Source organism: Primulina eburnea, chromosome 7, assembly GCF_022965805.1.
Source record: "Primulina eburnea isolate SZY01 chromosome 7, ASM2296580v1, whole genome shotgun sequence".
NCBI lineage: Eukaryota > Viridiplantae > Streptophyta > Magnoliopsida > Lamiales > Gesneriaceae > Primulina > Primulina eburnea.
In genome coordinates, this window is record NC_133107.1 from 6380112 (window position 1) to 6392454 (window position 12343).

Sequence of the window (12343 nt, forward strand, 5' to 3'; positions counted from 1 at the left end):
TTCACTTGCAGTGAATTTCAGTCAGCTTCCCGAATACAGCAGGAAAAAAAAGAAAATCAAGACTTCCAAAGAGAAGATTTTCAATTTAAGAGACAAAAAAGAGACAATATAAGTAGCAGACCCAAAGTTTGCTTTGCTTTTATGGTGTGGTGTGTGACCATATTTTTTGGTATTTAAGTCACTGGTACAAGTCGTAGGGGGATTATCTACAAACGGGGCAATATTTAAATTTTGAGACGAGTTGGCTAAAATTATAAACTCTTAAAATTAATTTGGTTATTTTTTTTTTATAAAAATCTTATAACCGATCAAAATATGTTATCTCAAAAAAATTTGGAGTAGCTCAACTTATTTTGAAAAAGTCTTATTTTAATGAGTAGGTCTCTTGTGAGACGGTCTCACGAATCTTTATCTGTGAGACGGTTTAATCCTACCAATATTCACAATAAAAAATAATACTCTTAGCATAAAAAGTAATATTTTTCATGGATGATCCAAATAAGATATCTGTATCAATAAATACGGTTGGCTAAAATTATAAACTCTTAAAATTAATTTGGTTATTTTTTTATATATAAAAATCTTATAACCGATCAAAATATGTTATCTCAAAAAATTTGGAGTAGCTCAACTTATTTTGAAAAAGTCTTATTTTAATGCATTATGTCGCTTGTGAGACTATCTCACAATACTTTATCCGGTGAGACGGTTCAATCATCCGATATTCAAAATAAAAAATATACTCTTAGCATACTACAAGTTAATATTTTTTTTCATGATGAATCCAAAGAAGGATATCTGTATCAATAAATACGATCCGTAAAACCGTCTCACACAAATTTTTAGTTATTTGAATAACTTTCGAAGACCAAAGTATTCTTATTGATTTTATCTCATGTCAAATCTGTCTTCGTATAATAAATATATCATGAATATAATAGTAATAATAACTAGTATAGGGATGGGCCAGAAAACTCAATTAAGTGGGCGAAATAATTTTCTTAAAAAGGTTAATTATCATAAATATATAAATATAGTTTTTTATTGTAAGCAAAAATTTGTGTGAGACGGTTTTACGGGTCGTATTTTATGAGACGAGTCTCTTATTTTGGTCATCTATGAAAAAATATTACTTTTTATGCTAAAATTATTACTTTTTATTGTGAATATCGGTAGTGTTGACTCGTCACACAGATAAAAGTTCGTGAGACCGTCTCACAAAATACGTACTCTTTATTGTATGCACAAAATAGAAATAACTAATACATTCATACATATACTCAAACAAAAAATATTATAAGTTTAATAAAATATGTAATAAATTTTAAAACTACGACTTTAAAGTAGAGTACCTAAAAATATGAGTTACAATGGCAGAAATAATAAGACTTCAAATCATTTTAATCCAGCGATAAATATAAAAATTAGAATAACAAATATAAGCTGTAATTTCATCATGTCTAATCGTTTCGTGATATTCATAACTTCAAATTTAACAATAATTGAATCAATACTGAAATTTTATATCAATATCATATTTATTTTATATTATTAATTACATTTTTTAATATGATTAATATTGAATTATGAAATTTTTAACTTTGACAAATTAAAACATGCAACCATCCCATTGTCTCCGTCAATGATCATGCACAAAAACTCATATGAGACAGATATATTATTTAAGTCACATACAAAAAAAAATATTATTTTTATGTCAAAAATGTCACTTTTCATTGTAAATATAAACATTAGTTGACTCGAATCACAAATAAAAATCTGTGAGATCATCTTACAAGAAATCTATTAATAATCATATCCATTTTTATAATTATATATATAAAAAAGATATTATAACATCAAATATATAATATATTTAAGATTTATTTTCTTATTTTTTTTAAAAAAAATTTATCATTTATTTTAAAATAAGATATCACAATCTATATATTTCTAAAAAAGTTATAAAATATATGAACTTATAAGTTATTATAAGTTTAGTCAAACATTAATTAGTTCAGTTGCTAGACAAATTTACTCTTATATTTAGTTTCCTTATACAAAAAACTGATGCAAAACTTGCGTGCATCAACAACAACAAAAAAATTAAAAACAACTAAAAATCTAATGTTTTATAATATACAAATAAAATATAATAGAACCAAAAATTCTATCCCAAGTTTTAGTAGATATAAATTTTGGTTAACCCTTTTTTTACAAAATATATAAAATATTGTACGTACAAAATTTGATTTACCAAAACTGTCACGCCCCAGGGACGGGGTTTATCGACACCTACGTTGCTCCCAAACTAACATTCGAAAACAACAAGCCTCAAAAGTAAGAAATTCGGAAACCAGTCTTTTTATTCATAATACTGAATATTTCGTTGTCGGATACAAACTCAAATAACTAATGTTTTACAGCAGAAATGTAAAACCAGATATAACAATGTTCTAACAGTTGCAGCGGAAAAAAAAAACGTAATCTAGAATTGAGGATAACAGTCTTCTTCACAAGCTCCAGAACTGAGTCTGCTCTTCTTTGTTTAACATTTCTTCCTCGTTCTTATCTGAGATGGGTTTAATGGGTGAGTGATATGGTTGTCACTCAATAAGCGGAGTCGGGAATAACTTTCAGTTCTCAAAACCATTTTCAACAGAAACAGTAATGCAAATAATATTCAGAAATTCTTACTTTCGGAACATGAATCAGTATTCATGAATAACATGTTTCAGGACAGAAATCAGAACTTAAAATTTAGCAAGCAAGCACTGAACACTTTTGTGAATTTCATGGCTAAACTGATATCAATCCCCTATATGTTCTTTTCTCTAAGCGATGAGGCCAGTAAACAGTAACCAGGAATTAGGGATCAGGAATGTTTCAGAATATATATTCCTATCATTAGTTCACTAGATTGCAGTGCTTCAAAATCAAATGTCAGAAATAAAAAATACACATACTTTGCTTCAAAACAGGAATTGTCAAACTGATTTCAAGATATTTATATATAAGTCCAATTACTGTAATTTGACAGAAAGTTTCGGTTGAAGTCTGAAATCTGCTTGTTCTCGCTACTGGATTTTTCTACTCCAAAAAAGGCACTTTCTTAGCATGAATTTCAAGTGATAACTCAATATTTGTGTAATACCCATTTAGAGATTTGAGTGTGTTATTTATAGGTAAAATTCTGACGGTTAGCCTCCCAATTAATGGTCATAATCTGTCATGTGTGACATTAGCCGCCTTTATTCCATGTTACATGCTTCAGTTATAATTCATAAGCAGATTCATTAGCTGTCTGATGGCATCCCGCGCTATTGAACTCTTCTGCTCTTGGATTCTATATGCTGGAAAAATACCGGTTTCTGAAATATTAGTTGATGTTGGAATTGTTAGCTTTGCTGCTTTTATTGTTAGTTTCTGCTCGAATTCGAGTTCTCACAAAAACTTTAAAATGTAAATATATTATAAATTTTATAATTTTAAATTATATTATACTATTATTTTAACCTGTCTAAATATAGAACAAATCAGTGTTTTGGCACTAAACAATTTATATTCAGATTTACAAAAACAATGTATAATTAATTGATTATTCCACAAAAGTTTAATTCCAATAATTAAAATAACAAAAATAAAGATTTAAAATATATACAGCATAAATTTTTATTTTAAAATGGCATATTTAAATTTTTACGTAAATAAATACTAAAAATAACGAATATATTTAAAATACTTAGTGATCAATACATGAAATTAAAAAAAAAAACAAAATACAGATTAAATTGATTCAATCAACTATTGAAATTGAATCGAATTCATAACCTATATCAAAATTTAAGGATATTTTAAATTATAATAATTAAAGAATGAGGTCATTATTATAATTCTGAATAAATCTTAAAATATAATTATTATAGTGGTTGATGCGAAAAAAATGTACAACGAAAATTAACTAACATTTAAGAAGATGATTTTGTCAATTAATTAATTAGAAAAAAAATTAAGATGGATTGTAATTAATAAATTATAGAGTGCACTTATGTTAATGTGATTTATAATGGGGTTAGTCTATGCACATGAAGCTTTTCGCCCTTGTTCTAATATCATTAGATTATATTGATCTCTCATATTTTTATGAAAATATCGATGATCCACTTAATCGACTGGGCAAGGCGAGCGGACGGGCTATTATAGGGCCAATTGGATAGTTTTCCGTTGGCCCAACTGGACCACAAATCACACCCCATGAAATATTGATATTTGTCTTATACCGTCGATTTATACAACGGCTGATACAATTATTGGAGGAGCAATTTTCAATCTATCACAGCCCTTTGTAATATACTTTTGGGGTGAAATACAGACGCTTGGATTGGTATGGGTCCTAACAAAATGTGTGGGCTCCGGGGTTGCCCCCAAATAAACTTGAACATCATTGACACGATCCAACTTCATATCAAATCATTTTTTGTGATTCGTTGTGGTCACACATAAGCCAGCACGCTTGATAATTGAGTTATTTTATGAACCATAACGTCCAGGGATTTCATTAGTGTAATGTAGAAATGAACATATAAATAATGCCAAAATTAATTTTTTCATGAAGGAATTAATATTTATAATAAGGTTATAATAAATAAACAGCTGACGAATATCTACTTTGGCATCAGTTGAGAGGAAATCTCGAGACTCTTCATATTTTGTTTGTGTCAAATTAAAAATTTCGACAAGTATTGAGCGTGCAAAAAATGAACCAAACGGTAGAATGTTAATCATCAAAATATTTAGGTATCTAAGAATTTCGAAAGAAATTTGGATACACACAGCGCCATGAAAAAGTTCTAGGATTATATAAATAAAGAAACTCCTTCAATTTTTAGGATCATGTCTAGATTAATTAAATTTTTCACAAGCCAAGAAAGTTTTCAGAAAATATCTTTATTATAGGATCTCCAACCTCAGATCCTACCCGGAGAAATGTACACTAGGGGGGGTACGATAAATCTGGTCCATAATTTCTCTCCACACATCATTTTTTTTCCAAAAGACTTGACCCATGGATCCTGTTTCCTATAGGATGGAAGAAAAATTAGCACGTCGAATTCTTTCACAACTATGTTTTACTCGTCATATTTCATCCACAATAAATCCTCCAACAAAAAACACTAGAAACGAGAATTGTACACAAGAACACTTAATCAAGTGAAACATCTCAATTGGTTCGTCTTACATGCACTTCCAGAATTTCAATATATATACATCGACGGAAAACAGAACAAACGAGGAAAAAATTGAAAGCCAGAGGAAAAGAGGAAGAGAAGTGACTATTCCTAAAGAGATTTTCTGAAGGCACTGAGACAAAGCTGGTTTAAAATTTCAAACATTACCAGACCGATCGCCGACCTGCCTCACTCTCAGTGTCAGGTAAATGAGAATAATTGTTCCCATGCTGGACCTGATAAAAAATCCATCATTTAGTTGTTGAGTTTCACTCGAAGGAAGTAATTAGAAACACAGAGAAGACGTAGATAGCACAGCATATTTCTCTTATCTCAAGGGCATATATAAAAGTTTGCTATCATACACTCCCACTTGTATTATAAAAATGATTAACACAGACCCCTTTTTCGTTAATGGAAGATATAACTATAGAGACAAGGTAGATTAGACACAGCTTAATGAGAGAAGTATATGCCTCTTTTTGTAATACAAGATTACCGAGAAAAATCAAACCAATGCTATATATGAGTGTCTTTAAATGGCAATACTCTTGAATAGTACGTAATTCAATTTATTGTGGTCATTCAGAATAAGTTTTAGAATAAGACTGGCACAAGTTATTTGTTTCAGGTTATTAAGACCAGTTTCTCTGAAAGAAATTCACTAGAGAGAACTAAATTTCTTATTTAAAGTGAATAATTAGTTTGAAAGGTCTCTCATACTGGCAGAATTCAATTATATATACACAAAAATTCAAAATTTCAAATGTCAGACTTAAAAGACTTCTTAAAAATAAAATAAAAATAAAAATATTTTAGCTGTATCAATCTAATTTTCTTGTAATTCTCGTTTTATTACACTTTGAAATACCACTTGTAAAGTGCAGTGTCAAAACCAAGACTAAATAACCGAACTGCAGGATGTAATTGATCTTACAGGACTGAGAACAGGAGAAGAACTCTTCTCGAGTTGAAAGAGGCGGATCGCTTGTATTTCCTTGCTCTATTACTAGGTGTATCATGGACTCTCTCTGTCAGAAATTTAGCTGTTACACATTGCATAAAATGTTTGTAATCTAGTGATTTCATAAAAAGGGAAGACAATAAAAGAAATGGACAAATACGTCACAGTGAAACATGACTTTTATCTGATAGTGTTGGTTCATACGGGTTACGAAAGACCTCAAACAGAGGCAGATCATTTATGTAAGTTTTCATTTGGGACCTCTGGAGATTAAAAAATAAATAACTCTATTTTACCATTCCAAGTTTCACAGCTTTCCTTGGTTGTGGCATCACTCCACTATCACTACAAGAGTGCAATTATGTTCTGGATTAAAACATTCTTGATTTTCAAACAGGACTTCTTTCAATTTTCTCACCTTTACCAACGTCAACAGCCCTCTTGAGAAAGACATAGAACACAACAACATAAATACAAGGTGGACGCATGACATGTAACTTGAATGTGAAACAATTTGATACTTAAAGACGCAATGAAGTGAAGTAAAGCAATTGATAGCCATCGCTTCCATAGCTATTTGAAAAGTGTTTATCCAAATAAACTTGGGAATCGAAAAGGAACCAAAACCGGAACATAATTATCCACAGAGAAAAAATAAGTCACAGAGGTTGTGCTTGCTTAACTACCTCTTGAAGTAAACTTTGGTAGTTCAGGCCCATGATTCACTAAGAACTGCATGAATTTCCCTCCTATTTGTAAGCAAATTTCTGTTGGCAGTATCCTCTGCATAACAATTCATCGTCAATTCCTATCTCATACTGATGAAAAGATAACAACATTCCAAGGACCTCGACTTTAAGAAACATAATAGTAGAAACCATACTGCGAAGGGATCATCTGATTTCATAGTGCCAACAGATTCTTCGTTGGAGTTGGGAATTTCTGTTGTTCCTTTCTCGATATCAGCATCCAAAGAGCCAGGTGAATAGTTATTCACTTTATCCTTCTTTATTCTGCCGTGGCTAAGCAAATTAGGTTCAGAATTCAAGCATGTTTCGCCTTTTATCATATTAAGAGTTTCCAAGTCTGGGATATTTGGTGTCGGTTGATACTGATGCAGGTTACTGATTCTTTCATCAGGCAACACGACAACATTGTGGCTGTTTCGGCACTGGAAAAAAACAAGCTCAAATCATTTAAAGTGGTAAAGTTAATCAAAAGTACAAGGCACGAAAAACAACCGTAATAAATCTATAGATGGAAAAAAAATAAGAATCGAAAGTATAGTATAAATTAGACTGACATGAAAGCTTAAATCAGGTTAGTATCAAAGGAACCGTTTTCCCATTTTTAATCCATCAATAACCTCATACTTGATAATTACGTCGGCAACCAAATCCTTGTAAGTTTGCATGTGAAACTCTAAAGGAAGACAAGACAAGCGAAAATAGTCGTGTGTAACAAATTGCAGTTTTGAATTAACTTTTACGTTCAATAACACCGTAAGACTCTGAGAATCACCTACTGTTGCTCAATGCAACATGAACGCACAACAGAAGTTAGGGGATACGTAGGGATAATTATTACTGCTTGTAGAGACTCTCAACTACTAGAGCACAAACAAAGGCTATAACCTAACAATTACTATCAAGCCTATCGCAGGAAAAAGTATCCCAGTCTCAAGGGTGAAAATTAGTTTTCTAAATATCTCAGCCGGGAAAACTCCTCATTTATATTTTAAATAGCAAATCAATATTAGTTGGCTTGTACTTTAGGAACATATATTCCCACATCTTAAGCCCCGACTCTATAGGTCATTGAACACAAGATTTGCAGGAAACTCAAGAACTGAAACCTCAAATTGAGCTATAAACAATTTCTCAAAAGAGATTTCCAAAAACATTTACTTGACAGATCGTATTCAATAATATTACGCTACAATTGAAGGCCTGTTTCTCTGGATAACATCCATTTCTGAAATCAACTCCTACGATTAGTTGGAGTCTTGCAGGTGGAAAAGTAGTTCTGCATATATAATTTTCTACCTTACAAATTATCATAACAGGAAAGCACGTAATTATTATATTGCCAACGAAGAAGAAAATGACACATCAAGTTGCGCCAGAGTAGCAGTTGGATAGATTCTCACATGTAATTTGCGTAAAAGACCCAGATTCCAAAACTACAAGACAGAAAAAACTATGCCACGAATCGCACCAGTCACGGACGTAGTATGTCACTGAACCAATTAGGTAACGATAAATTAAGCACTCCATCAAAGATTCTTAAAAATCTAGCCAATCATCTATCTCATGACTTATTAAACTCCGGCCAAAAACGATACAGTAAGGTTTTTCGTCCAGTACCTCATTCCACATTTCACCAAAGCAAAAAATTACCACCCAACATAATTACCACGAAATGTTCTGTCGCACTCCGAAACAAAATGCAATTTATCAAAACGACGAATTCCATCAGTACCTACCGAGCAACTGCAGTGTAATCCACGGTTGAGTACCAACATATACAAAAAATAATTATTAATGCCAAATCTTCGAGTAAATCAGCTAACCGTTACATTCAGAAAGCTGAAAAACTTAAGAAGATGCCATATAATTTAAGAAAAACAAAAATGTATCTCAAATTTGACAAAAAACGGCAATGCAAACGATGAAACAGAAAGAATCCTGACCTCTTCAACTGGATCGACCGCCATTGTATAGAGAAGAAAGAGATATTTCTCGAGTCAGAGTTCCGTTTCCAAATTTCTCCACCGCATTCTCTGAGGAATCCACATAAACCGCAATGCGATTGAGATGTATTGGTATCAGCCTAGGAAGTGGTGCAGTTGGGATTAAGTAGTAAAGAAAAGAGGCACAAATCGCCAGAAAGCTGTATATAATGACATTTATGCCCTTCGGGAATGCCGTTCCATTGCCTGGCCTCGAGATACTTTTGCTTTTGCTTTTTTTGTTTTATTCGTATGATTTTTTAAATGTTTGTTTTTTTATAAATTTTTTTAATAGTTCGACACCTTAAAATAATCGGTCGAAATCATGATATAATTTCGGATTTATTTAAAATTTTTTAATATAATTAATCTGATTAATTATACAAATAATATTTTTTCACAATATAAATTAATTTCATTCTATAATATCAAACAATTTCAGAAAAAAATATAATGTTTTGATATATTCATATTTTTATATTTTAAAAACATGAATATATTATGTTCGCATTATACATGATACAACGCACATGTATACTTCATTAGCGAGCAATTAATAAAGAATAGGTCTCTTGTGAGACGGTCTCACGAATATTTATCTGTGAGACGGTCTCACGAATCTTTATCTGTGAGACGGGTCAACCTTACCGATATTCACAATAAAATTAATATTCTTAGCATAAAAAGTAATAATTTTTCATGAATAACCTAAATAAGAGATCCGTCTTACAAAATACGACTAGTCTCACATAAGTTTTTGTCATTAATAAAATATAAAAATTTTGAAATGAAGTGATGAATATGTGTCGATTTAGAAATATGTGAAAACGAGATTTTCTAATTTATTTGTTGAAAGCGTGAAATGAGAGATAAAAAATTAAATTCAACCAAATATAATCAAAATATTTTTACTTTGATAACTTTATTCCTTACAAAACAGAACTTACAAATGGCTTATTCCAAATAACAAATATAATATATATGACAATTTCAGTAAGCTCTCATATCAATATCTTTTAATATATACATCACAATTTTTTTTAAAATTATTTCACGAGCCAATTTTTGTGAACAATCTCCTATTTAGACCACTAATGAAAAAGTATTACGCTTTATGCCAAAAATATTGCTTATTATTGTAAATATGGACATAGTTGATTCGTATAACGGATAAAGATCTGTCTCACAAGATACTTGCTGTTTATAAATATCATGACTTGAAAAATATATTGGCATCTACAGAGCATGTTTTTAAATTCGAGAGTTTGCTAATTGTTTTAAAAATTATTGCATATGTGCAAGTTTTCATGAATTAAAAATCGATTTGTATGTGAAAATTATATGATGGCACACTTTTCTATATTTATTATTATTATTTTCTCTTTTGGGATTTATATTGAATACTAATGATAATTTCCGTGTTTTTTTTTTTAAAATTAAGAATATTTTTATTTATTTATGGAAAAAGGGATCAAATTAATGAATTAAGGCATAGTTTGGTGCACAGGATAAAAGAGATTGATAAATAATCATCTTTATCCCACGTTTGATATCTTTTTAGAAAGCTCGTGATACCCTTGATAAATAACTTTATATAAAGATAAAATATCACTTTTATTATGTGTGATAATTTTAATTTAATGATAAAATACACTACAAATGACTTAATTGTCCTCGATTTATAAAAATCATAAACCATATCTTCTCTCATATCATATTATATAATATATAAAATTAGGTAAAAATAAATAAATCATGCAAGCAATGTCGGCGCATGAACAGATAAGAAATATGAACTCAAGCAACAACTTTGAAATTATAAAATTTGTTATAATAAGGTTAATTTCATCATTACAATCTAATATATAAATTTAATCACTCTTATTAAAATAATACCAAACATTAAATATAATATTTTACATCTTATTTATATTTAACTTATACTTATATTATTAATTACATGTTTATATTATTATGTGTACCAAACTAGGTCTAAAAGATTCGTTTATCAACTTGGTCAAGTTTTGTCGAACTTTCGTATTCCCGTGTTTTAAAATTTTGACAGCTATTTTGAGCTTCACAGCGCAGTCCTTGGACTTAAATAGCTGCGTTCGAATTAAATGATTTATGGGGAAAAAATTAATATACTTTTCCTAAATAAATCTAATTTTTGAAACTTGAATTAGAAGTTATTGGTATAAATTAGAAGTGCGATCAATTTTAATTTTAATTTTAAATTATTTTTAACAAAACGAGATATTTCAAATTTCCAGTTACATAATTTTTGCATTTGCTGGGTGTACTTAATATTAATTTTCAATTAATTTCAATCCGGAAGAATTCAAAATCCATTGAAATGGTGAGACAGAGAAGCTCTATCAAAAATAAAGATAATTAATGGTAAATCTCTAAGAAAACTCTAGCATTTAATTAACACAAAATATCATATGAAATGATCTCACAGTTCAATTTTGTGAGACGGATATTATATTTGGATCACTCATGTCAAAATTATTATTTTTTATTGTAAACACGAATCTCTCGGATAAAAATCTACAAAACCGTCTCGCAAACTCGACTCGGTAATAATTCAGATCCAGCATGACTTGAAGAATCCGCGCTAAACAAAAATATTAAAAGCATAACAAAGTTACACCCACCCCGTTAATGATTTGGATATGTACGGAGAGAAGCAGGTGAGTGTTGTTAACGTGTCATTATCGTTATTAAATGTTTTTATTTGACGAATGTAGTTGAAATAAAGACTTTTAACTTAAGTAAGTAACCATCATATTTGAGATTTTGTACATTTTAAAATACTTAAAGTTTTGTATCATTATCACATGTTATAATTTTTGATAAAATGACAAGTGTCTCGATTTCTATATAAAATTTACAAACATTTCATTGACTATAAATTTAAAAGAACTTAAAATAAACTTTTGAAAACAAGGTCTATTATATGTAAATGCTTTAAAAAAATTGAAATTTTCTTTTACAAACACAACCTTGATCTCATTTAACTTCGAGATGTTGTGAAATTAATAAATTATGCTTCCATTGCACGCACACGGTGTTTAGAAAATGAGTAGGTCTGTTGTGAGACGGTTTCACGAATCTTTATATGTAATACGGGTCAACTGTAGGACCGAGCGCTTGCCGCTTTACCAAAAGCTATAGCTAGTGGTAATGGGACAACTCAAATCTTTTAAAATGTAAGTCAGCTCAAGCATCATGGTTCGATCGCTCTACGAAGCAGGGGCAATTATTGCACCCAATAATCTCCCACCCAATAATTGCATTCCTTGCAATCAATGGGAATCGAACCAATGACCTTGGCTCTGATACCCATTGTAGGACCGAACGTTTGCCGCTTTACCAAATGATATAGCTAGTGGTAATGGTGCAACTCAAATCTTT

General features: G+C 30.3%; 1 protein-coding gene across 4 annotated transcripts; it reads right to left on the bottom strand.

The window, feature by feature from the left end:
• Nucleotides 1-5187: 5187 nt before the first annotated feature.
• LOC140836983 (uncharacterized) lies at nt 5188-9049 on the bottom strand. 4 transcript variants are annotated; one of them, XM_073202906.1, is made up of 5 exons: nt 8885-9049; nt 7076-7363; nt 6879-6975; nt 6166-6274; nt 5188-5464 (listed from the first exon to the last, which is right to left on the bottom strand). In XM_073202906.1, exons 1-5 carry the CDS (start codon nt 8906-8908, stop codon nt 5386-5388), a joined length of 597 nt encoding a protein of 198 aa, XP_073059007.1. In that variant the 5' UTR covers nt 8909-9049; the 3' UTR covers nt 5188-5385. The 4 variants fall into 4 exon arrangements, with proteins under 4 accessions (XP_073059007.1, XP_073059006.1, XP_073059005.1 ...); XM_073202905.1 differs by lacking the exon at nt 8885-9049 and adding an exon at nt 8608-8833; XM_073202904.1 differs by lacking the exon at nt 8885-9049 and adding an exon at nt 8100-8576 and having other exon boundaries at nt 6166-6259.
• Between the last annotated feature and the right edge of the window lie 3294 nt (nt 9050-12343).

Bases quoted from the DNA above. Each gene is read 5' to 3' on its own strand.
- LOC140836983 (XM_073202903.1), bottom strand. From the start codon at position 8,252: ATGATAATTTGTAAGGTAGAAAATTATATATGCAGAACTACTTTTCCA. The intron at 6,976-7,075 runs GTATGGTTTCTA...ATTGTTATGCAG, and splicing joins AATCAGATGATCCCTTCGCA to AGGATACTGCCAACAGAAAT. The intron at 6,275-6,878 runs GTAGTTAAGCAA...AATGTGTAACAG, and splicing joins ACCAAAGTTTACTTCAAGAG to CTAAATTTCTGACAGAGAGA.